Source organism: Oncorhynchus mykiss, chromosome 17 (assembly GCF_013265735.2).
Source record: "Oncorhynchus mykiss isolate Arlee chromosome 17, USDA_OmykA_1.1, whole genome shotgun sequence".
In the NCBI taxonomy this organism is placed as follows: domain Eukaryota; kingdom Metazoa; phylum Chordata; class Actinopteri; order Salmoniformes; family Salmonidae; genus Oncorhynchus; species Oncorhynchus mykiss.
The window spans coordinates 9,937,645-9,963,692 of NC_048581.1; the positions used below are offsets into that span (position 1 = coordinate 9,937,645).

General features: G+C 44.1%; 3 protein-coding genes across 6 annotated transcripts in view; 1 reads left to right on the plus strand and 2 right to left on the minus strand.

Moving 5' to 3' along the window:
• Window positions 1–971: 971 nt before the first annotated feature.
• LOC110485421 (ribonuclease inhibitor) lies at window positions 972–9,039 on the minus strand. The gene is made up of 7 exons (XM_036948919.1): window positions 8,955–9,039; window positions 8,627–8,800; window positions 6,543–6,710; window positions 6,231–6,401; window positions 5,627–5,800; window positions 1,793–1,839; window positions 972–1,689 (listed from the first exon to the last, which is right to left on the minus strand). Exons 1-7 carry the CDS (start codon window positions 8,984–8,986, stop codon window positions 1,376–1,378), a joined length of 1,080 nt encoding a protein of 359 aa, XP_036804814.1. The 5' UTR covers window positions 8,987–9,039; the 3' UTR covers window positions 972–1,375.
• A 183-nt stretch (window positions 9,040–9,222) lies between these two features.
• Window positions 9,223–20,375, minus strand: LOC110515700 (NLR family CARD domain-containing protein 3). Of its 2 annotated transcripts, XM_036948899.1 has the most exons (4): window positions 20,120–20,375; window positions 12,000–12,257; window positions 9,616–11,578; window positions 9,223–9,503 (listed from the first exon to the last, which is right to left on the minus strand). In XM_036948899.1, the coding sequence occupies exons 2-4, from the start codon at window positions 12,229–12,231 to the stop codon at window positions 9,245–9,247; spliced, it is 2,454 nt and encodes an 817-aa protein (XP_036804794.1). In that variant the 5' UTR covers window positions 12,232–12,257; window positions 20,120–20,375; the 3' UTR covers window positions 9,223–9,244. The 2 variants fall into 2 exon arrangements, with proteins under 2 accessions (XP_036804794.1, XP_036804795.1); XM_036948900.1 differs by lacking the exon at window positions 9,223–9,503 and having other exon boundaries at window positions 9,612–11,578.
• A 3,210-nt stretch (window positions 20,376–23,585) lies between these two features.
• Window positions 23,586–26,048, plus strand: part of LOC110487212 (calmodulin-regulated spectrin-associated protein 3) — a 41,206-nt gene continuing 38,743 nt past the window's right edge. For all 3 annotated transcript variants that reach the window (XM_036948873.1, XM_036948875.1, XM_036948874.1), the window contains exon 1: window positions 23,586–24,175. In XM_036948873.1, coding sequence (XP_036804768.1) covers window positions 24,043–24,175 — 133 coding nt within the window. In that variant the 5' untranslated portion in view covers window positions 23,586–24,042. The remainder of the gene's footprint in view (window positions 24,176–26,048) is intronic.

Below are 26,048 nucleotides of genomic sequence, written 5' to 3' on the forward strand. Positions count from 1 at the left end.
ACATTAGGTCTCTCTCTTTCCTCTAGCAGTCTGCATTATCACCAAAGATGGAACAAGGACACAGATATTTCACCGGATGTCAAAATGTGAAGCAACGGGTGAAAATGGAATGGACAATTTTCTCATCTATGAAACATTTGATATTAAAGTTTTCAGTTTCCAAAACTAGAATCTGTTAACTTTGTAGACTTTACCCTTTGCCAAAGTCTTAAAACATTGTGTTGTTTAGAAGCAAAGGCACATTTAGTTATTGCACACGCGCACTTCACAGAGTAGGCGTTCCCTAACGGAAATATGCAAATGCATGCTAGAACGCGCCAACGTGATCTCCCTAGCTTGTGTTCGGCTCTGCCCACCTCCTTGCTTGTTCTGCCCACTATGACTTATCTGTTACCATTGGAAACAACAGGCTGTGGTCTATCTTGATTTCATCATAAAAATATTTCCCATCACTCTCTCTCCTCCTGCCTCTCTCTTTCCTCAACCACTCTGCAGTATCATTCTCCTCCTGCCTCCCTCTCTTTCCTCAACCACTCTGCAGTATCATTCTCCTCCTGCCTCTCTCTCTTTCCTCAACCACTCTGCAGTATCATTCTCCTCCTGCCTCCCTCTCTTTCCTCAACCACTCTGCAGTATCATTCTCCTATTGTCTCCCTCTCTTTCCTCAACCACTCTGCAGTATCATTCTCCTATTGTCTCCCTCTCTTTCCTCAACCACTCTGCAGTATCATTCTCCTATTTCTCCCTCTCTTTCCTCAACCACTCTGCAGTATCCTTCTCCCTTTATTGTCTCTCTCTCTTTCCTCCATCATTCTGTAGTGACTTTCTCACTGCTTCAACTAAACTCAATTTACACAAATTAATAATTATAAACATGTTAATAATAAAACATAATGATAACTATAAAACATTTAAATAATATACACATGAAACAACTTCCAAAGACCATTTCCACACTCAAAGCCGAACAATGTGTGAATGGTAAATATTTATTACGTTTATTATAGAAAAGGTTTCTGATCAAAACATCATTGTCCTCTCTCTGAGTGAAGGTGTAGTAAAAAAATACAGACATAATGAATCAAAAAATGTGTCTGTCTGTCAGTTACTCTGACGACGGCTGCTTTTCATTCACAGAGTTTGGATTTTAACTGAGCCAAATATCTCCCTCTCATCACACATGATTTTGAACTGAGGGTACAGGGGCTCAGTGAACGTGGTGTGGAATGTGTACAGGTGGGTCGGTGTACCAGAGGAGACGCTGTAAAAGGACAGAGTGCCGGCCGGAAAGTCGAGATACACTCCTATACACTTTGGGTCCGGTCTGGGTACTGATACAACTGAGAACCTGTTACTATGAATAAATGTGTACTGTTCATTGCAGCAGAAAAACCCAAGTCCTCTTCTTCTGAATATCCCATCTGGGTGTATATGTCACCCCAATGTCAACCCAGCCAGTCCATTCAACCTGCCAGTAGAAACGACCATCAGACAGGGGCTCCCTGCAGCGTACTTTGGCCCACTTATCCGTCTTTTTGGGCCGAACTGAGTAATCGGAGTCATCTGAATCCGAGAAATCAAAATAAGGATATGGGTGAACCTTCGTTCTCCTCACCACCCTCGTGTTGTCCTCGGACAGAGTCAGGTCACCATCTGCTGACATACCGTCCAGCTTCAGCTGGCAGGCATCTGTAGCAAGGCAAAATGGCAGGAACACATACGTTATGTTCTCTTCACAATTTGCTTAAAAAAAGCTACCTTTAATTTTTCTAAATGTAGTTTGATGACTCACATTTCCTCAGGCCTGGTTTGATTCTGGACTCTCCACCATGGTCCACACTGTGGGACAGAAATAGAGTAATGTAGGACCTATTGAACCTGATTACAGTGGAGATTGCCTTGATGATTTCACTATATAAATTAGGGTCTTGAAAGTCCATTGAGCAATGAGGTGTTAACAAATCAAATCACATTTTATTAGTCACATACATATGGTTAGTAGATGTTATTGCAAGTGTAGTGAAATTCTTGTACTTCTAGTTCCGACAATGCAGAAATATCTAACAAGTAATCTAACAATTCCCCAACAACGACCTAATACACACAAATCTAAAGGGGTGAATGAGAATATGTACATATAAGTGTATGAATGAGCGATGGCTGAGCGACATAGGCAAGGTGCAATAGATGGTATAACATTTCATAATGTAAGCATTATTCAAGTGGCATTATTTAAAGTGGCATTGTATAAAGTGACAAGTGATCCATTTATTAAAGTGGCCAGTGATTTGGGTCTCAATGTAGGCAGCAGCCTCTCTGAGTTAGTGGTGGCTGTTTAGCAATCTGATGGCCTTGAGATCGAAGCTGTTATTCAATCTCTCGGTCCCAGCTTTGATGCACCTGTACTGACCTCGCCTTCTGGATGATAGTGGGGTGAACAGACAGTGGCTCGGGGTGGTTGTTGTCCTTGATGATCTTTTTGGCTTCCTGTGACATCGGGTGCTGTAGGTGTCATGGAGGGCAGGTAGTTTGCCCCCGGTGATGCGTTGTGCAGACCGCACCACCCTCTGGAGAGCCTTGCGGTTGAGGGCGGTGCAGTTGCCGTACCAGGCGGTGATACAGCCCGACAGGATGCTCTCGATTGTGCATCTGTAAAAGCTTGTCATGGTTTTGGGTGACAAGCCAAATTTCTCTGTGGTGCCTTCTTCACAACACTGTCTGTGTGGGTAGACCATTTCAGTTTGTCTGTGATGTGTACGCCCAGGAACTTAAAAATATCCACCTTCTCAACTGCTGTCCCTTCGATGTGGATGGGGGGGTGCTCCCTTTGCTGTTTCCTGAATTCCACGATCATCTCCTTTGTTTTGTTGACGTTGAGAGAGAGGTTGTTTTCCTGACACCACACTCCGAGTGCCCTCACCTCCTCCCTGTAGGCTGTCTCTACTGTTGTGTCGCCTGCAAACTTGATGATTGATTTGATTTGTCATGGATGAACAGGGAGTACAGAAGAGGGCTGAGCACACACCTTTGTGGGGCCCCAGTGTTGAGGGTCAGCGAAGTGGAGATGTTGTTTTCTACCTTCACCACCTGGGGTCGGCCCGTCAGAAAGTCCAGGACCCAGTTGCACAGGGCGGGGTTGAGACCCAGGGCCTCCAGCTTGATGATGAGCTTGGAGGGTACTATGATATTGAATGCTGAGCTGTAGTCAATGAAGAGTATTCTTAAATAGGTATTATTTTTGTCCAGATGGGATATGGCAGTGTGCAGTGTGATGTCGATTGCGTCATCTGTGGACCTGTTGGGGCGGTATGCAAACTGATGTGGGTCTAGGGTGGCCGGTAATGTGGCGGTGATATGATCCTTGACGAGCCTCTCAAAGCACTTCATGATGACAGAAGTAAGCGTTACGAGGCGGTAGTCATTTAGTTCAGTTATCTTTGCCTTCTTGGGTACAGGAACAATGGTAGCCATCTTGAAGCATGTGGGAACAACAGACTGGGATAGGGAGCGATTGAATATGTCCGTAAACACACCTGCTCTGAGGACGCAGCCAGCAGACGGTTAACACGTTTAAATGTTTTACTCACGTCAGCCACGGAGAAGGAGAGGGGGTTGCGCAATCTTTGTTAGCGAGCCGTGACGGTGTCACTGTATTATCCTCAAAGTGGGCAAAGAAGGTGTTTAGTTTGTCTGGATGCGTGACTTTAGTGTACGTGATGTTTTTGTAGTTTGTGATTTCCTGTAGACCCTGCCACATACGCCTTGTGTCTGAGCAGTTGAATTGCAACTCCACCTTGTCCCTGTACCGGCATTCACGCTTGTTTGATTGCCTTGCGTAGGGAATAACTACTCTGTTTATATTCAGCCAGACCTCTTTCCATGGTTAAATGCATCGGATCGCACTTTCAGTTTTGCGCGACTGCCGCCATCCATCCACGGTTTCTGGTTAGGGTAGTTTTTTAATTTCATTTTTTTTTTACCCGCTTTTTCTCCCCAATTTCGTAGTATCCAATTATTAGTAGTTACTATCTTGTCTCATCGCTACAACTCCCGTACGGGCTCGGGAGAGACGGAGGTCGAAAGTCATGCGTCCTCTGAAACACAACCCAACCAAGCCGCACTGCTTCTTAACACAGCGCGCCTCCAACCCGGAAGCCAGCCGCACCAAAGTGTCAGAGGAAACACCGTGCACCTGGCGACCTTGGTTAGCGTGCACTGCGCCCGGCCCGCCACAGGAATCGCTCGTGCGCGATGAGACAAGGATGTCCCTACCGTCCAAGCCCTCCCTAACCCGGATGACGCTAGGCCAATTGTGCGTCGACCCACGGACCTCCCAGTCGCGGCCGACTGCGACAGAGCCTGGGCGCGAACCCAGTCTCTGGTGGCACAGCTAGTGCTGCGATGCAGTGCCCTAGACCACTGCGCCACCTGGGAGGCCAGGGTAGGTATTAATAGTCACAGTGGGTACAACATCTCCAATGCACTTCTTTATAAACACACTCACCGAGTCAGCGAATAGGTCAATGTTGTTCTCTGAGGCTGACTGGAACATATTCCAGCCTCCGTGTTCAAAACAATCTTGAAGCGTGGCTTCTGATTGGTCAGACCAGCGTTGAATGGTTCGCGTCACTGGTACATCCTGTTTGAGGTTCGTGATCGGATTTGCCAAAGGGAGGGCGGGGGAGGGATTTGTATGCATCGCAGAAGTTAGAGTAGCAGTGGTCAAGAGTATTAGCCCTGCGTGTTGTGCAATCAATATGCTGATAGAATTTAGGTAGCCTTGTTCTCAAATGTGCTTTGTTAAAATCCCCAGCTACAATAAATGCAGCCTCCGGATATATAGTTTCCAGTTTGCATAGAGTCCAGTGAAGTTGTTTGAGGGAGAATGTACATAGCTGTGACTATAACTGACGAGAATTATCTTGGTAGGTAAAATGGCCGGCATTTCATTGTAAGGAATTCTAGGTCGGGGGAGCAAAAGGACTTGAGTTCCTGTATGTTGTTATGATTACACCATGAGTCGTTAATAGTGAAGCATAAACCCCCGCCCTTCCTCTTCCCAGAGAGGTGTTTATCTCTGTCGGCACGATGCATGGAGAAGCCCAGTGGCTGAATCGATTCCGACAACATATCCCAAGAGAGCAATGTTTCCGTGAAACAGAGAATGTTACAATCTCTGATGTCTCTCTGGAAGGCAACCATTGCTCGAATTTCATCTACCTTGTTGTCAAGAGACTCTACAGTGGCGAGTAGTAAACTCGGGAGCGGTGAGCGATGTGCACGTCTACGGAGCCTGACAGGAGGCCGCTCTGTCTGCCTCTTCTACATCGCCGTTGTTTTGGGTCGGAATAGATCGATTGTCCTGGGTGGTGGTCCGAACAGAGGATCCACTTCGGGAAAGTCGTATTCCTGGTCATAACGTAGATAAGTTGACGTTGCTCTTATATACAATAGTTCTTCCCGGCTGTGTGTACTAAGACTTCAGATTTCCTGGGATCACAATGTTAGAAATAATAAAAACAATGAAAAATACTGCATAGTTTCCTAAGAACGCGAAGCGAGGTGACCATCTCTGTCGGCACAATTTACAGAAGCAAAAGTGACATCAACTACATTTTCCATTTACCTGAGTTTCTCCAGGCTACAGTGTGGATTTTTCAGTCTATCAGAGAGCAGCTTCACTCCGGAGTCTCCTGGGTGATTGAAGCTCAGGTCCAGTTCTCTCAGGTTGGAGGGGTTTGACTCCAGAGCGGAGGCTAGAAACGTACAGCCTTTCTCTGTGACTAGACAACCAGAAAGCCTACAGAGAGAAATGACAGCATAAAACAATGAACCACTGCTAGAGTATATTTTTTTAAGTTTAAATTCCATTTATATGCGGTTCAAACATTCCTATTCTACTGTTTCTGAGTTCTGAAGTTTACACAATATCAAATATGTATCCTACCTAAGTTATAAGGTTTACAGTATTATTTTTAAAATGGTATATTTAACAAGGCATGTCAGTTAATTAAGGACAAATTCTTATTTACAATGACAGCCTACCTACAGGGTCAGCCATAGTAGTACGGTGCCCCTGGAGCACATTAAGATTCAATGGACAAGGACACATCGACAGGTTTTTCCCCTTGTCGGCTCAGGAATTAGAACCAGCAACCTTTCGGTTACTGGCCCAACGCTCTAACCGCTAGGCTACCTGCCACTGTCACAATATCAAATGTAGAATCTACCTAAGAGTCTGTAAGGCACAGTTGGGGTTCCTCAGTCCAGCAGAGAGAATCCTCATTCCAGAGTACCACAGGTTGTTGTCTCTCAGGTCCAGCTCTCTCAGGACTGAGTATGACCACAGTACAGGAGCCAGAGAGACACAGGAAGGTCTGGAGAGATTACACTCCCTTAGCCTTGGGATGGAAAGGGAGAGAATTTAACACTACGTTGTCTTGGTGTTTACATGGTTACGGTATAGTTTTAAAAAATGCAGTAACAAAACGTTTATTCTACTATAACATACAGAAGATGAAACATAACGGTTTATTTCTCACCCCAGAGTATGTATCTGACAGTGTGGATCCATCAGTCCAGCAGACAGCAGCTTTACTCCAGAGTCTCCCAGTTTGTTGCAGCCCAGACGCAGCTCCTCGAGCTGAGAGACAGCTATAGCAGAGGACAAACTTCCACAGGACTCCTCTGTAATCTCACAACCAGTCAGTCTGTCCAACATTTAAAATAATGTATTAACAAAATGTAAAGGGGAGCTGTCTTTAATCCAGAATAAATGAACCGATCGGGCCGTTTTCCAGACACAGATTAAGCCAAATCCTGGACTAAGAAGCTAGCTAACAATCAATAGTAGGCGATAAGGGCATGTGTGCAATGTTTTTACATAAATGAACAAATCACCTAATGTCAGACCATATACAGTGCCTTGCGAAAGTATTCGGCCCCCTTGAACTTTGCGACCTTTTGCCACATTTCAGGCTTCAAACATAAAGATATAAAACTTTTTTTTTTTGTGAAGAATCAACAACAAGTGGGACACAATCATGAAGTGGAACGACATTTATTGGATATTTCAAACTTTTTTAACAAATCAAAAACTGAAAAATTGGGCGTGCAAAATTATTCAGCCCCTTTACTTTCAGTGCAGCAAACTCTCTCCAGAAGTTCAGTGAGGATCTCTGAATGATCCAATGTTGACCTAAATGACTAATGATGATAAATACAATCCACCTGTGTGTAATCAAGTCTCCGTATAAATGCACCTGCACTGTGATAGTCTCAGAGGTCCGTCAAAAGCGCAGAGAGCATCATGAAGAACAAGGAACACACCAGGCAGGTCCGAGATACAGTTGTGAAGAAGTTTTAAGCCGGATTTGGATACAAAAAGATTTCCCAAGCTTTAAACATCCCAAGGAGCACTGTGCAAGCGATAATATTGAAATGGAAGGAGTATCAGACCACTGCAAACCTACCAAGACCTGGCCGTCCCTCTAAACTTTCAGCTCATACAAGGAGAAGACTGATCAGAGATGCAGCCAAGAGGCCCATGGTCACTCTGGATGAACTGCAGAGACCTACAGCTGAGGTGGGAGACTCTGTTCATAGGACAACAATCAGTCGTATATTGCACAAATCTGGCCTTTATGGAAGAGTGGCAAGAAGAAAGCCATTTCTTAAAGATATCCATAAAAAGTGTTGTTTAAAGTTTGCCACAAGCCACCTGGGAGACACACCAAACATGTGGAAGAAGGTGCTCTGGTCAGATTAAACCAAAATGGAACTTTTTGGCAACAATGCAAAACGTTATGTTTGGCGTAAAAGCAACACAGCTCATCACCCTGAACACACTGTCAAACATGGTGGTGGCAGCATCATGGTTTGGGCCTGCTTTTCTTCAGCAGGGACAGGGAAGATGGTTAAAATTGATGGGAAGATGGATGGAGCCAAATACAGGACCATTCTGGAAGAAAACCTGATGGAGTCTGCAAAAGACCTGAGACTGGGACGGAGATTTGTCTTCCAACAAGACAATGATCCAAAACATAAAGCAAAATCTACAATGGAATGGTTCAAAAATAAACATATCCAGGTGTTAGAATGGCCAAGTCAAAGTCCAGACCTGAATCCAATCGAGAATCTGTGGAAAGAACTGAAAACTGCTGTTCACAAATGCTCTCCATCCAACCTCACTGAGCTTGAGCTGTTTTGCAAGGAGGAATGGGAAAAAATTTCAGTCTCTCGATGTGCAAAACTGATAGAGACATACCCCAAGCGACTTACAGCTGTAATCACAGCAAAAGGTGGCGCTACAAAGTATTAACTTAAGGGGGCTGAATAATTTTGCACGGCCAATTTTTCAGTTTTTGATTTGTTAAAAAAGTTTGAAATGTCCAATAAACGTCGTTCCACTTCATGATTGTGTCCCACTTGTTGTTGATTCTTCACAAAAAAATACAGTTTTATATCTTTATGTTTGAAGCCTGAAATGTGGCAAAAGGTCGCAAAGTTCAAGGGGGCCGAATACTTTCGCAAGGCACTGTATGGAGTTGATTTTTGAAAATGGTACGTATGTCCCAATCCCTTCTATTGATCCTGAACTTCCCCTTTAAACATTTTCATTACTCACCTCAGGATCTTCAGTTTACAGTGTGGACTCATAAGCCCAGTGGAGATCCTCTCCACCCCGGTGTCTGTCAGTTTGTTGTAGCTGAGGTCCAACTCTGTCAGACATGAGCCAGCTGACTGGAGAGCTGAGGCAATGGTTTCACAAATGTCATCTTTGAGATCACTCCCGGTGAGTCTATGTGAAACAACAAAAAAATGATTTAATTAGTCAAACTTGCCAACATGCACACCACCTTCATTTAAGCTGTTTATCATTATAGCTATTGCTTGGTTTCTTTGCAAGAGTAGATTTGAAGGTTACTAATTGTTCAAAACCCATCAGCACTCACCTCAACACAAGTAGCTGGTTGTGAGGTCCCATCAGCACTCACTTCAACACAAGTAGCTGGTTGTGAGGTCCCATCAGCACTCACCTCAACACAAGTAGCTGGTTGTGAGGTCCCATCGGCACTCACCTCAACACAAGTAGCTGGTTGTGAGGTCCCATCGGCACTCACTTCAACACAAGTAGCTGGTTGTGAGGTCCCATCGGCACTCACCTCAACACAAGTAGCTGGTTGTGAGGTCCCATCGGCACTCACCTCAACACAAGTAGCTGGTTGTGATGTCCCATCGGCACTCACCTCAACACAAGTAGCTGGTTGTGAGGTCCCATCAGCACAGCCTTTAGAAGTTCTGGTCCTGATCTTTTCAGGTGCATATGACTAAGGTTAAGTGACTCCAGTCGGCAGTTGGGACTTGTCAGTCCAACAGAAAGGGGCTTCAGGTCCAACAGGGCATTAACGCTGAGGTCCAGCTCTCTCAGATGGGAGTCAGGCAGCTGTAGTGCAGATGCCACCGTTTCACAGCAACTCGTTGTAAGGCGGCAGTCTGCTAGTCTACAGAGGAGAGACATTTATTATGAGAGGTGTGGATGTAGTATAGTACTAATTAAATGGCTAGAAGACATATAGTGACATACTGTATGTACACATCAACACTTCAACTCACATGGCCTTTCGGCAGCATCGAACAGCTGGGACCAGCCTCTTACGCCCCTCATCTGACGTGTTGTACACTTTCAGGTCCAGTTTGTCCAACACTTCCTCTGACATCAAGAGTACGTATGCCATCGCCGAGCACTGTGCAGGCGTCAGCTTCTTCTCAGCAGGGTTTTTGGATGTCAAGAACCTTTGAATTTCAGTCACAAATGAGGTATCGTTCAATTCGATCAAACAGTGAAAGAGATTGATGCACCTCTCTGGGGAGGGATATTGTCTTTGTTTTTCGTCTGAAAGCCTATCTTTGATGTACTGAATGGTCTTCTGGATGCTTTCTGTGTCTCCCTTTGTCTGGAGGTTTAGGCTTTTCAAGAGGATCTGATTGGACTCCAGTGATATGCCCAGAAGGAAGCGGAGGAAGAGGTCTAGATGACCGGTCTTGCTGCTCAAAGATGCATCCACCGCACTCCTCTGCAAGTCATGCAACATTTTCTGTAGCTGCTGAGAACCTCTGTGTTGTGGCCTGTAGTCTTCATCCTCGCTCCAGCTATCATCCCTGTAGCCATCATCCCTGTAGCCATCATCCCTGTCTCCAGAATCACTGTCATTTGTTCTTGGTAACTCTTGGTAGTCTCTTAAACTCAATGGGTTGACATTTTCACTGGCATATGAGTAAGCAACATAGAGTGCTGCGAAGAACTCTTGAATGGTGAGATGCACAAAGCTGTACATCTTTGCTTGAAACATTGGATCCTCCTCTCTGAAGATCTCTGTGCACATCCCCGAGAGCAAGAAGGCTTCGTTGACATCAATGCCACACTCTCTCAAATAGTCTTCAGAAAACACCAAATTGCTCTTTGCCAGGTTTTGGAAGGCAAGCTTTCCAAGCTTCAGAATGATCTGTACGTCAGACTCTGACAGATTACGAGGATCTGGTTGGTTTTCCCCATAGTACTTCTTGTTCTTCATGTTTGTCAGGGTGAGTAAGAAGCGTATGTACATCTCAGTCAAAGTTTTAGGGGGTTTTCCATGGTCATTTTCACTCAACATTTTCCCAAGAACCATGGCAGTAATCCAACAGAAGACCGGTATGTGGCACATGATGTGGAGGCTTCTTGATGTCTTTATGTGGGAGATGATTTGGCTGGCCATGTTCTCATCATCACTGAATCTCTTCTTGAAGTATTCTTCCTTCTGTGGGTCGTTGAATCCTCGAACTTCAGTGACACGGTCAAAACAGTCAGAGGGTATCTTATCAACTGCTGCTGGTCGGGAGGTTATCCAGAGGAGAGCTTCAGGAAGCATATTCCCCTTGATGAGGTTTGTCAGCAGCTTGTCCACTGATGTTTCCTCGGTTACATTAGACAACCTCTTGTTGTTATGGAAACACATTGGAAGTTGGCTTTCATCGAGGCCATCGAAGATGAATACAACTTTACCGTTGACCACCTTCTTTGCGTCCTGCATATCTGTTAGTTCAGGGTGGAAGTCACTCAGGAGTTTCAAGAGATTGCAGTCATCTTTGATCAAATTCAAGTCCCTAAATGGAAGTGTGAAGACAAAATCTACATCCTGATTGGCTATTCCTTCTGCCCAGTCAAGAATGAACTTCTGCACTGAGACTGTTTTTCCGATGCCAGCGATGCCCTTTGTCAGCACAGTTCTGATGGGTACCTCTTGTCTGGATTGGGATTTGTCATTATGTTCCTTTGTCTTGGGGTCTAAAGATCTAAAGATGTCATTGCAGTTGATTGCATCGTCTTGAAATGCTTTGGTCCGAGCCGTATCTTCAATCTGCCATACCTCATGCTCCTTATTAACCCCTTCACTCTCTCCAGCTGTGATGTAGAGTTCTGTGTAGATCTTGTCAAGCAATGTTGGGTTTCCCCGTTTTCCAAGCCCCTCAAAGATGCTCCCAAACTTCTTCTTCATGTTGGACTTGTGTTTGTCCTTGACTTTTGGCAGATCTTCATCTAATGAGGAAAGAAAATTGATAGTGTCGTTGGATGTATAAAGTATCTATCTTTTAATCTGCAGTATTCAGTAACATAACAACACAATACCTTCAGTTACTGGTTTCAAAGTCCAATTTCCTGCATGGGCATACCTTATGAGTGTGTTTGTGTGTGTGTGTGTGTTAGTCTGCAATTGGTACATCCATTTTTGGACTTTAAAATAAATTATATACTGTATACCCATTGATTCTTGAAGAATACAACTTACAAATACCTCATGAGCTTAGTTCAACTGTCGTACCCTTTCAGAACACAAAATATTAGCTTAATTGTATTGTATTATTTGACAGGGTTACTGCATATTAACTAATCAACATGTCTGTAGTAACTGGTCTTGTTTTTGTTGAGCTACAAAAATAACAATAAATAATTGTCTTACCAGCACCGTGCGAAGGCATAGTAACACTGATGTTTTGATAAACTGAACCTTCAACACTGCAGCCAACAAGTTGGGGTGCAGCGACAACAGAACCACCCTGAGCCATAATGGAGGACGGTGGATGAGCAGGTTGAGCCATGATGGAGGACGGTGTAGGGGCAGGTTGAGGAGTAATGGAGGACAAAGGACCAGAATGCTGGACTGGAGCGAGAGACTGAGGAGTCTGATCCATGATATCAGACAGTCAGTGTCCTCCCCCTGAGAGAGACAGAGAGACAACATAAGGATTAAGTTTAACATCAAAAACAAAAACATTTGAGTATGCTAATAGGTTCTTATTGGTTATGACAAGGTAAGATAATTGTAAATATTTATTTATGTCCTATATTCCATTTGTTGAAATGACTTGAAATCGTATAGACTGCTAGTGGCTTTATCATATCACACAGGGACCTGCAGTACAGACTAGTCTTTATCATATCACACAGAGACCTGCAGTACAGACTAGTGGCTTTATCATATCACACAGAGACCTGCAGTACAGACTAGTCTTTATCATATCACACAGAGACCTGCAGTACAGACTAGTCTTTATCATATCACACAGGGACCTGCAGTACAGACTAGTGGCTTTGTCATAATACACAGGGACCTGCAGCACAGACTAGTCTTTATCATATCACACAGGGACCTGCAGTACAGACTAGTGGCTTTGTCATAATACACAGGGACCTGCAGTACAGACTAGTCTTTATCATATCACACAGGGACCTGCAGTACAGACTAGTCTTTATCATATCACACAGGGACCTGCAGTACAGACTAGTGGCTTTGTCATAATACACAGGGACCTGCAGCACAGACTAGTCTTTATCATATCACACAGGGACCTGCAGTACAGACTAGTGGCTTTATCATATCACACAGGGACCTGCAGTACAGACTAGTCTTTATCATAACACACAGAGACCTGCAGTACAGACTAGTGGCTTTGTCATAATACACAGGGACCTGCAGCACAGACTAGTCTTTATCATAACACACAGGGACCTGCAGTACAGACTAGTCTTTATCATATCACACAGGGACCTGCAGTACAGACTAGTCTTTATCATAACACACAGAGACCTGCAGCACAGACTAGTGGCTTTGTCATATCACACAGAGACCTGCAGTACAGACTAGTCTTTATCATAATACACAGGGACCTGCAGCACAGACTAGTGGCTTTATCATATCACACAGAGACCTGCAGTACAGACTAGTCTTTATCATATCACACAGGGACCTGCAGTACAGACTAGTGGCTTTGTCATAATACACAGGGACCTGCAGCACAGACTAGTCTTTATCATAACACACAGGGACCTGCAGCACAGACTAGTGGCTTTATCATATCACACAGAGACCTGCAGTACAGACTAGTGGCTTTATCATATCACACAGGGACCTGTCTTGTCCCATTGCTGCAACTCCCATACAGACTCGGAGGAGGTGAAGGTCGAGAGCCGTGTGTCCTCCGAAACACAACCCCGCCAAGCGCACCGCTTCTTGACACAATGCACGCTTAACCCGGATGCCAGACGCACCAATGTGTTGGAACAAAACACCGCACACCTGGAGACCGTGTCAGTGTGCATGCGCCCGGCCCGCCACAGGAGTCGCTAGAGCGCGATGGGACAAGGACATCCCGGCCGGTCAAACCCTCCCCTACCCCGGACGACACTGGGCAAATTGTGTGTTGCCTCATGGGTCTCCCGGGCACGGCCTCCTGCAACACAACCCGGAATCGAACCGGGATCTGTAGTAACGCAGACCGCTGCACCACTCAGGAGACCCATAATTATAATTTTTAATAGCTTCCAATCCACATTATCAAAGTGTATTATTTTTTGGGGCCTCCCAGGTGGCGCAGTGGTCTAGAGCACTGCATCCTTAGCGCTAGCTGTGCCACCAGAGGCTGGGTTCGCGCCAAGGCTCTGTCGCAGCCAGCCGCGACCGGGAGGTCCTTGGGGCGACGCACAATTGGCCTAGCATCGTCCGGGTTAGGGAGGGTTTGTCCGGTAGAGATATCCTTGTCTCATCGCGCACCAGCGACTCCTGTGGCGGGCCGGGCGCAGTGCGCACTAACCTGGTAGCTAGGTGCACGGTGTTTCCTCCGACACATTGGTGCGGCTGGCTTCCGGGTTGGAGGCGCGCTGTGTTAAGAAGCAGTGCGGCTTGGTTGGGTTGTGTTTCGGAGGACCTTCGTCTCTCCCGAGCCCGTACGGGAGTTGTAGCGATGAGACAAGATAGTAATTACTAACAATTGGATACCACGAGATTGGGGAGAAAAAAGGGGGGGGAAATTTAAAATAAAATATAAATAAAATAAAAAATATTACTTTTTCAAAATTCATTAATATTCATTAATAACCAGCTGTGGTTATTAAATCAAATCCAATTTTCAAATCGCTTCCAGCTGTCCAAACAACATCATAAAATAATCTAAAACCACTCCCTCCTCTATAGTACACCCATTAGAACTGCCATTTTCATTGAACTGATTTTACATTAATATTTCCTGTGATGGGTTTAATTTTCAATACCTTCCTATCCATATGAGCTACAGATCTACAGGCAAGTGCAGTGGATTCCTTGACCTTTCACCTTTAAAAAAAATAAAAGATTCCTCCCCCTTGGTCCTCTGTAAAATGTGTTTCATACTACTGCTGTGGTTACTGATTCACGTCCAGATCTACTTTTCCATGGCTTTATATCCAGATGGTTTGAAAATCTAACACTGAAAACACTTTCCAATATTGTACATTCAGTGCATATAGGAAGTCTACACTATTGTGTTACAAAGTGGAATTAAAATGAATGTAAGTACACAAAATACTCTGTAATGTCAAAGTGGAAATGTCTTAACATTTTTTTTTTTAAAGATGAAGCAAAAATAAACCCCTAATATACCTTGATAAGTGTTCACCCCAATGAGTAGGTGTTAACCCCAATGACAAGTGATAAGTGTTCACCCCAATGACATGTTAGAAGCACCTTTGGCAGTGATTACAGCTGTGAGTCTTAGGTAAGTCTCATAAGAGCTTTCAAAAACTATTCAAGCTCTGTCAAAGTGTTGGGTATCATGACTAGACAGCAATTTTTTTTTATTTTGCCATAGATTTTCAAGCATATTTAATTATGTCAAAACTCAGGAACATTCACTGTCTTCTTGGTAAGCAACTCCAGTGTATGGTGGCTTTGTGTTGAGGGTTATTGTCCTGCTGAAAGGTGAATTCCTCTCCCAGTGTCTGTTGGAAAGCAGACTGAACCAGGTTTTTCTCTAGGATTTTGCCTCTGCTTAGCTCCACCACACATCTTGAAAAACTCCACAGTTTTTGCCAATGACAAGCATACCCATACCATGATGCAGCCGCCACCATGCTTGAAAATAAGGAGGCAGTTACCCTAAACATAAAATAAAAAGTATCTTTATTTAACTAGGCAAGTCAGTTCAGAACAAATTCTTATTTTCAATGACGGCCTAGGAACAGTGGGTTAACTGCCTTGTTCAGGGGCAGAACAACAGATTTTTTGCCTTGTCAGCTCGGGGATTTGATCTTGCAACCTTTTGGTGACTAGTCCACTGCTCTAACCACTAGGCTACCTGCCGCCCCTACACTCTAACCACTAGGTTACCTGCCGCCCCTACACTCTAACCACTAGGCTACCTGCCGCCCCTACACTCTAACCACTAGGCTACCTGCCGCCCCTACACTCTAACCACTAGGCTACCTGCCGCCCCTACACTCTAACCACTAGGCTACCTGCCGCCCCTACACTCTAACCACTAGGCTACCTGCCGCCCCTACACTCTAACCACTAGGCTACCTGCCGCCCCTACACTCTAACCACTAGGCTACCTGCCGCCCCTACACACTAACCACTAGGTTACCTGCCGCCCCTACACACTAACCACTAGGTTACCTGCCGCCCCTACACTCTAACCACTAGGCTACCTGCCGCCCCTACACTCTAACCACTAGACTACCTGCCGCCCCTACACTCTAACCACTAGGCTACCTGCCGCCCCTACACTCTAACCACTAGGCTACCTGCCGCCCCTACACTCTAACCACTAGGCTACCTGCCGCCCCTACACTCTAACCACTAGGCTACCTGCCGCCCCTACACACTAACCACTAGGTTACCTGCCGCCCCTACACACTAACCACTAGGTTACCTGCCGCCCCTACACTCTAACCACTAGGCTACCTGCCGCCCCTACACTCTAACCACTAGACTACCTGCCGCCCCTACACTCTAACCACTAGGCTACCTGCCGCCCCTACACTCTAACCACTAGGCTACCTGCCGCCCCTACACTCTAAAAACTAGACTACCTGCCGCCCCTACACTCTAACCACTAGACTACCTGCCACCCCAAGGTTTATTAATTTAGGCCAAAAAGTATTTTTTTCTTCTTCAGTCGAACTTTAGTGCCTTGTTGCATATAGGATGCATGTTTTGGGAATATTTTTTCATTCTGTATATTTATATTCTTCTTTTCACTCTGTCATTTAGGTCATTATTGTGGCATCACTATGATGTTGTTGCTCCATCCTCAGTTTTCTCCCATCACAGCCATTGAATTTTGTAACTGTTTTAAAAATCACCAATGGTCTACTTCCTGTCCTTCAGCTCATTTCAGAATGACGACCATGCATTTGATGTGTCTAGGTGGTTTAATATATCATCCACAGCATAATGATTAACTTGACCATGCTTAAAGATATATTCAATGTCTGAATTTGTATTGTTACCCATCGACTATCCTCCTTTATGAGGCTTTTGAAAAGCTCCCTGGTCTTTGTTGTTAAATCTGTGCTTGAAATTCAATAGCTGACTGAGGGACCTTGCAGATGTTATATGTATGGGGGACAGAGGAAGGTGTAGTCATTCAAAAACCATGTCTACCCCTATAATTTCACACAGAGTGAGTCCATCTACAGTGCCTAAAGAAAGTCTACACCCGCTTCAACTTTATTCACATCTTTGCTGCCTTAAAATGGCCACCTCAGTCTCCGGACTAGAACCCCCATTAAAAACCTGTGGTTTGAATTGAAGAGGGCAGTCTATCATCGCAGACCAAGGATATTCAAAGATATAGAAAGATTCTGTCTGGAGGAAATGTCTAAGAATCCTCCCAATGTGTTCTCCAGTCTCGTAAATCATTTGTCTATCATCGCAGACCAAGGATATTCAAAGATTTAGAAAGATTCTGTCTGGAGGAAATGTCTAAGAATCCTCCCAATGTGTTCTCCAGTCTCGTAAATCATTTGTCTATCATCGCAGACCAAGGATATTCAAAGCTATAGAAAGATTCTGTCTGGAGGAAATGTCTAAGAATCCTCCCAATGTGTTCTCCAGTCTCGTAAATCATTTGATAAATAGGCTCAGTATAGAGTACTTTGTAGAAAATCAAAGGCGAGGAATTTTAGAAAAAATAAAAAGGTGTCCCTTTTGATAAGAGACGTCAAGGAAACAATGAAGAGACATTATAGATCAAACGTGTCGGTGCTCACCGGCCATTGGACATACATAAACATTACACAACAAGTTGGACATCGCAAACTCAACAAAGAGTGGTTAGGAAGGAATCGGTGACAGTGCCTAACTGCAAGCATTGCAACTGGGAAGTCGGGAATAATCGAGCTCTGACAGGGAAAATACGTTTTGAATGGTCATCTAATTCGGAATTGTAAATCCGGCCTCTTTCTCTTTCTTTGATGACAACATTTGTCCACGAAGGCCCGTCGCTCCACCATCTTGTTCAAGTGAGCACAGGACAACAAGGTGAGTCCAAGAATGTCTTATATGCTGCTGTATAAATGGTGTAATATGCCAGGGAGATGTGTATACTGTAGCTAAGAAAGTAATACTAAGTGTATGTTGTGTAGTAAGATGTTAGTAGCCCATGTAACTCACTCTAATAATTTGGTCTATTTTCACCTCTTAATTTCACCAAACGTTACCATTCTGACTTGGTGGTGCACATATAGCCTATAACCTGTTTTCGAGAAATGCAATCATCTAATATTGTAAGAGATTTCATTGTCTGCTTGTATGTCTCTTTATTTATCCTACGCCTGACTTGGTGTACAGGGAGAACACTGTAAGAACACTCAAAATATTTAGTTTTGCCCCACCAAAATGTACATGCTAAAATCGCCACTGTCCACAACAAGTCAATTTGATCGGTGGAAATGCGCACATTGTTTTTATGCAGATATTACAATATTCACATTAAAATCTGTCGCCAATTTGATGGAAACCTGCCTGCTAGGGTGCGTTCCCAATTAACTATCTTGTCTCAAAAAAATAGCTTTGCGTAATGACATCACACCTAAAATAAAATGCGCATTAATGAATGTGTGCCCTCCCACCTATCCGTTTCATGTCTCAGGTAACCTATCTGCCCTCCCACCTATCTGTTTCATCTGTTTCATGTCTCAGGTAGCCTATCTGCCCTCCCACCTATCGGTTTCATGTCTCAGGTAGCCTGTCTGCCCTCCCACCTATCTGTTTCATCTGTTTCATGTCTCAGGTAGCCTATCTGCCCTCCCACCTATCGGTTTCATGTCTCAGGTAGCCTGTCTGCCCTCCCACCTATCGGTTTCATCTGTTTCATGTCTCAGGTAGCATGTCTGCCCTCCCACCTATCGGTTTCATCTGTTTCATGTCTCAGGTAGCCTGTCTGCCCTCCCACCTATCGGTTTCATGTCTCAGGTAGCCTGTCTGCCCTCCCACCTATCTGTTTCTTGTCTCAGGTAGCCTGTCTGCCCTCCCACCTATCGGTTTCATGTCTCAGGTAGCATGTCTGCCCTCCCACCTATCGGTTTCATGTCTCAGGTAACCTATCTGCCCTCCCACCTATCCGTTTCATGTCTCAGGTAACCTATCTGCCCTCCCACCTATCCGTTTCATGTCTCAGGTAGCCTGTCTGCCCTCCCACCTATCTGTTTCATCTGTTTCATGTCTCAGGTAGCCTGTCTGCCCTCCCACCTATCGGTTTCATGTCTCGGGTAGCCTATCTGCCCTCCCACCTATCCGTTTCATGTCTCAGGTAGCATGTCTGCCCTCCCACCTATCGGTTTCATGTCTCGGGTAGCCTATCTGCCCTCCCACCTATCCGTTTCATGTCTCAGGTAGCATGTCTGCCCTCCCACCTATCGGTTTCATGTCTCGGGTAGCCTATCTGCCCTCCCACCTATCTGTTTCATGTCTCAGGTAGCATGTCTGCCCTCCCACCTATCGGTTTCCTCGGTTTCATGTCTCGGGTAGCCTATCTGCCCTCCCACCTATCGGTTTCATGTCTCTGGTAGCCTATCTGCCCTCCCACCTATCGGTTTCATGTCTCAGGTAGCCTGTCTGCCCTCCCACCTATCGGTTTCATCGGTTTCATGTCTCAGGTAGCCTGCGAAAGCCAGCATGGATAGAATGCAATAATTTACTAATATTTGCCATATTGTAATCATTCTCATGTGCCAACGTGTGCCAACATGTGCCAACGTATCGCCATGCCGTGCCATGCTGAAACGTGCACTCTATTAGATCTTGAAAAATGTAATGGTGTAACTTGCCAGCCAACCAGAAAAGCAAAGTGAAGCTATTCAGGCATTCTTTAAAGTCAGAACAATCCTTGTCCTGTTAATAAATTATTTTTCATAGTTGGACGTGGCGCTTAAAGTTACATGACATCACGTGACCTCCGTACCTTCAAAAGTAGCCTATTCAGTAATTATCATTTATTCAAGAAACATCGTTTCCATCATACTTTGTCACAATAAAGAAAGTCAGACAAAAGAAAAATCCACACCTGTCGATCTTTTGAAAACGTTTCCTATATCTGCCGTTTCCATTACACATGACGCAAATATTATAGATCTTTTGAAAACGTCTCCTATATCTGCCGTTTCCATTACACATGACGCAATTATTATAGATATTTTGTCCCGACATGGCTATTGTCGATAGTCCATTGAAACCTGCCTAGAGAAGAGATACAATGTATACATTATGTCATAAGTAGACTAGGTATGTCCTCCTACCTAAAGACGAAGAAAAAAAAGATTCACCTGATAATTGTTTCTTCGTCTGGCAATCTTTTGATGGCCTTTCGTTTTTACTTCCTTGTTGAGCGCTATTTGCGAATTTTGAAGTTAACGTCAAAGTTACTTACTCTTTTTGTGGGACATTAACCGATAATAGCCTCGTTCTCGTATTTGTCTATAGCCTATTTAAATAGGTCAACAATAGCCCTATCCATGACGTTAATGAATATAATAGACCCTTGAAGCAGAAGAATTGGAAACCGGCTAGTCAGGAAATCATAAGAACCCGCCCCTTCTCTGATACTGCGTCTCGTTCTCATGTACGATTGGTCGCTGGACTATGGGGGGTTATTCATGCCAGAATTAAGCCTCGTGAAGCTACTGATGCCTCTCACCAAGCCACCTAAAGTCTTCCTAGCGCCATAAAATAATGCCATTAATTAATATGGACTGTCAATGGAGACAAGTTTGTTTCTAAGGCGTCAAACTGCCGACGCGTTCACGTCACGTGACACGTACACATCATGTAGACGTAGTGTTCACGTCGTGTAACGTGTCACGTGTCAGTTTGTGTGTAAGTTTATTATGAATGATCTTACCATGAACGCCTTAAAAACGTCTACATGTTTTAGGTGTTAGTTTAAGTGTCTGTTTAGTTCATCAATTTCATTTCTCGATTTAGTTAAAATAGGCCTATCACCTCAAATCAAAAACTTATTAGGCTAGTTGATATCACAGCCACCATTACTGTGTAGATATACCTATTTCTCACATCAATACAAAATCAAGGGTATCTTGGTAGCCTAATGGTTAGAGCATTGGGACAGTAACCAAAATGTTGCTGGATCAAATCCCAAAGCTGACAAGAAACTTTTTTGTTGTTGTTTTGCCTGAGCAAGGCACTGTTTCCCGGGTTGACATCTCTGATCTCCTTACCTCAATAAATGTGTACTAGAACATTGGTAGCCAGGTTTAGCTATTTCATATCAAATCAAACTTTGTCATGTGCCGAATACCGCGAAATGCTTACTTACAAGCCCATAACCAACAGTGCAGTTTTTAAGAAAATATTTACCAAATAAACTAAAGTAAAAAATAAAATAAAAAATAATAAATTATGACCTACCCCAGCCAAACCCTAACCTGGTCGACGATGGGCCAATTGTGTGCTGCCCTATGGGACTCCCAATCACAGCCGGTTGTGATACAGCCTGGAAACAAACCAGGGTCTGTAGTGATGCCTCAAGCCCTGAGATGCAGTGCCTTAGACCGCTGCGCCCCTCCGGGAGTCCCAAGCATGTTTTTTCTGTTGGTCCTGTCAATGTTGAGTGATCACACATGCCTCAGCACACATAGGCTACTTTGCCTCCTTGCAAATGTGTGCTAAAAGTGGGGATGTTTTATATTATTTCTGATTATCTTAACTCACCATCACCTATGAATTTTATTTTTCACAGATATCTACGGAACCACATCTGCAATATAGGCCTACACTCAGATAAAAAGGTGCTATCTACAAACTAACAGGATTCTTCCCAAGTCCTCATAGGAGAACCCTTTTTGGTTCCAGGTAGAACACCTTCTGTGTCTAGGTAGAACCCTTTTGGGCTCCATTCCACAGCGGGTTCTACTTGGAACCAAAAAGACTTCTACCTGGAACCAAAAGGTTCTCTCCTTTAGTGACAGCCAAAGAACCCTGTTGGAACCCCTTTCTCAAAGACTGTACTCAACAAGTTGAACCTGTTAAGTTCACACCATTTGATTCTGTACTCAAACATCTGCCATGCAACATAACACCACCACTTTTGAAGGTTTTCGTCAACCTCTGCTCAGACTTAAATCGCAGTGTTCCAAGAACCTCCACCAGTCGTGACTGTAGTATCCTCAAACTGACAAAAAGGAGACACAAGAGGCCCCCCACACTCATTATAGATCTCAAGGGGTCTTTATTTTCATTCTGTATGCTCTCACTCTCATCACTATCTCCTTTACCATCTTATCAAGTATTTACTTGGAACTCCATCCATACACACACACACACACACACACACACACACACACACACACACACACACACACACACACACACACACCATAGCATCTTGCTTACATTTATCACATTTTAGGCATCCAGCTGAGAGGCCTTGGATGGATCATGTTACACTGACATGGGCACAGGGGTCTATGTACAGTCATTTTTAGTGTGGCGTCAACGTAGTTGAACAGGAGAAGAGGATGTGGTTATTTGTGGTTGCCATAGTTCCACAGCTGAAAAGCCGTCAGTAACATTCTCCCAGAGACAGCAATATATTCAGTATTCACTGAATGAGGTAGCCTACCCCATTTACAATTGTACTCATCAATTAAATAAATTATACTATCGCACATTCAATTACGTTATTATTGTAGACTGTAGATTACTCCTACCTTTGTACAATAACGTAATCATTGAATGAAATAGCGCACCCATCCACATTTACAATTGAATTGATCAATTAGATAAATAATACTAGCACATACAGTTACATTGTTGTAGAATAGGCTACTACTGTATCCACACTATATAAGGATACCGTTGTGATGTTGTCAGGCCTGATTTTAGGTCTTCGAGGACATCTTGGTAATTATTTTCATTGTCTCTAAGGAAACCGTCTGGGGCAGACACTCAAAAATCACTTCTGCCACTTGTAAAAAACCAAAACAAATGAATGTCTGTGTCGTCGCCGAGCTCTCAAACACCGCGCCAGTCTCTCACTCTATGAATGGTCACTGCAATTCGGATTCCTTGGGACGTCCTTACCCTAAACTAACACTAAACTTAACCAATTTACATTTATACTTGATAGAGGTATGGACATCCCAAGGATCCCGAATAGCATGGACCCTCTGGGAAAGTCTATGAACTATTCGACTAAAGGGACATCCCAAGGATCCCAAATAGCATGGACCCCTGGGAAAGTTTATGAACTGTTCTAATCAACTAAAGGGACATCCCAAGGATCTCGAATAGCACCTCTGAACTCCTCTGAGAGCCATGGACACAACTCTTATTGGTTGTCTGATATGGAACTGGTAACGACACAGTCTATGATTGGCTAACAACATTTACATCTGTATACAGCGAGATAACATACCATGCCATGAGGTGTTGAGGGACAGATTATCTATAGATTGGGCATCATCTTTTCTAGGCCATTAGCGATAACAGGAAATACACAAGCTGTAGGCAACACTATAGTTCAAGGTGGCTAAGTTGGAATGTCTGCTTGCATGGACAAATTGTAGGTTTCTAACATTTATGGTTGAGCTTTAATTCATACAAATATAAACTATGCACATCATGACTTTCATTAACACGCGATGCAGACGTCACGCAGATGTTATTAAGGCGTTTGTGTCATGTCAGGTGGTACGGTTGCCTAGGTTTATATATGTCCCTTATCACCCCCCATACAGGGCCGTTGGCTACAGCAGCACTTGAAAACTAGGTCAATCAAAGTGTGGCGGCTCTCCTACATCTGGATGCGTGTGCAGCAGTCTACTGCATGGGGACTACTGTGATGGAACAGCTTCGCAGAGCAGAAAGAATGGAAATCATTTCCTGAAATGCGGTTGTCTCTGTGGATCAGTATACCACTACAACCCATCATCCCCAAGCCCACTGATGCCAACGCAGCAAGTGACCGCGCATTGCTCGCAGCGGCAATAAGGACCAACACCTTAATTATCAGGCCGTGGTGACATAGACGGTCACAGCACAGCAGTCACCGTTAATTATTCGCCGCAACAATTAGGATTTAAATCGCTGTTGTTATATTTTTGGATTTATTTCACCGGCAGCTGCTGCGGTAACACCCCTCTTTGTAGATCGCGTGCACTCCTTCTCCCTTCCTCTCATCGGCTCTCCATCCTTCCTTCCCGGAACGGCTGGGTGGACTGGTGGGGCTATGGAGGATGCAGGTGAGATGAGGAAGACATTCACGGTACCGGAGATTAAACCGTTGAATCAGTACGACTTCAACCGAGCCAAGGTGTGCGCCAGCGTCCGGTGGCTACTGGCGAAGTCATACGGATCCGCAGGTAAAATGGGCTTTATTTATCATGGGCGATTGGGCGACGTTTCTCCCGTTATTGATGCAGTTGGCCGGTGCCCGTGGGCTATAACGGGGAAATTGACAGGCCACAGAGGTTTAGGTTTTTCCCAGGGCGTCTATTGGACAGAACCACGGATATGTACTGTTAATAATAATGGAATAATTATATTTCATTCGAAAAAAGTTTATGTTGTCAAGGTTACGATGTGTCTGATTATAGACTACAGCTATATGTGATAGGCGACTCACACAAAGCATCTCAAAGGCTCACACCCATATGCGTCTATCCTCTTCATCAGAGGCTGTTAGCTACTGCTTCTTTGGCCATTTCACTCTCAAAGGTGAACGCGTTGAATGCCATATGTTACAGCGTACCTGTTCATTCATATTTTTATTTTGTATTTTAAATGGGGTTATTCTATAGGTTCAGAAATCTGAATGGTTAAGAAATAGAAGGCCTTGATTCAAAGGGGCAGCGGTTCGCGTGGAGCGGTCTGGGCGGAGGAGGATGGCGTCACCGCCTTCCTCTTATACTTCTAACGTCAGTTAATCTGTTATTTATCCCGCGGCCTGTAATACTACTGGATGATAATATAGACATACACTCCAAGATCAACAGGCCTATCTGCTCGTTAAATGTGTTGCACGCGCCACATATCAGGCTAATATGAGTGTAGGCCTATGCCACCGCGTGCGTGGTAGCCTAAATGGATATCCCTTCCATATGTGTGTCAGTGTTACACGCGCACACGCCTTGGCTACATCACCGTGGTCCAGCCTTCTCGTAGCCAAACGCATGCATGGCTTGTGTTTTATAGATTGTGTTATAGATTGACACAAACGTGTGAAGGTGACACTGCCACTCATATAGCCTGTGGTTAAACGACAGCTATACAGCTGCCACAAAATAACATGCGATGAACATACAGATATGTCTGTTCTGGCTTTTTCGGCACAAGCTTCCATCACCACCGATAGGCGAAGTGGATAGATTATAACCACGTCGCTTTCACCTGCCAATTTATATCAGATCAGCGATTGTACGCCTACCATTAAGGAAAGGAGACGAGGAAAGGATATCATCTCGCCTAATCGTTTGTATGTAGCCTACACATTTCCCTGGCAGTTGCACCTGGGGGTTCCCTTTGTCAGCCTACAGGCCTGTTAACACGCCCATTTGGTGGAATTGTAATGTCCTCTGCAGCGTGCAGTATGACGCAACGTCTTGGAACGTTCAGATAGAAATTGCCTATGTAGAAAACAATGTATGTAAAGTATGGGACATGTAGAAAATGGAACATGTAGAATAGGGAACATGTAGAATATAGAACATGTAGAATAGGGAACATGTAGAATATAGAACATGTAGAATAGGGAACATGCAGAATATAGAACATGTAGAATAGGGAACTTGTAGAATATAGAACATGTAGAATTGAGGACATGTAGAATATAGAACATGTAGAATAGGGAACATGTAGAATAGGGAACATGTAGAATATAGAACATGTAGAATAGGGAACATGTAGAATATAGAACATGTAGAATAGGGAACATGCAGAATATAGAACATGTAGAATAGGGAACTTGTAGAATATAGAACATGTAGAATTGAGGACATGTAGAATATAGAACATGTAGAATAGGGAACATGTAGAATATAGAACATGTAGAATATAGAACATGTAGAATATGGAACATGTAGAATTGAGGACATGTAGAATATAGAACATGTAGAATAGGGAACATGAAGAATATGGAACATGTAGAATAGGGAACATGTAGAATAGGGAACATGAAGAATATGGAACATGTAGAATAGGGAAAATGTAGAATATAGAACATGTAGAATATAGAAC

What these genes read in the sequence shown, in the direction of transcription:
- LOC110485421 (XM_036948919.1), bottom strand. Translation starts at nt 8,986, where the DNA reads ATGGGACCTCACAACCAGCTACTTGTGTTGAG. An exon ending in TGTAGCCTGGAGAAACTCAG is followed by an intron (nt 1,840 to 5,626) that starts GTAAATGGAAAA and finishes TCTGTCCCACAG; the next exon opens with TGTGGACCATGGTGGAGAGT. An exon ending in CAAACCAGGCCTGAGGAAAT is followed by an intron (nt 1,690 to 1,792) that starts GTGAGTCATCAA and finishes GCCTTGCTACAG; the next exon opens with ATGCCTGCCAGCTGAAGCTG.
- LOC110515700 (XM_036948899.1), bottom strand. Translation starts at nt 12,231, where the DNA reads ATGGATCAGACTCCTCAGTCTCTCGCTCCAGTCCAGCATTCTGGTCCT. An exon ending in TATGCCTTCGCACGGTGCTG is followed by an intron (nt 11,579 to 11,999) that starts GTAAGACAATTA and finishes TTTCCTCATTAG; the next exon opens with ATGAAGATCTGCCAAAAGTC. An exon ending in CGATGCTGCCGAAAGGCCAT is followed by an intron (nt 9,504 to 9,615) that starts GTGAGTTGAAGT and finishes TCTCCTCTGTAG; the next exon opens with ACTAGCAGACTGCCGCCTTA.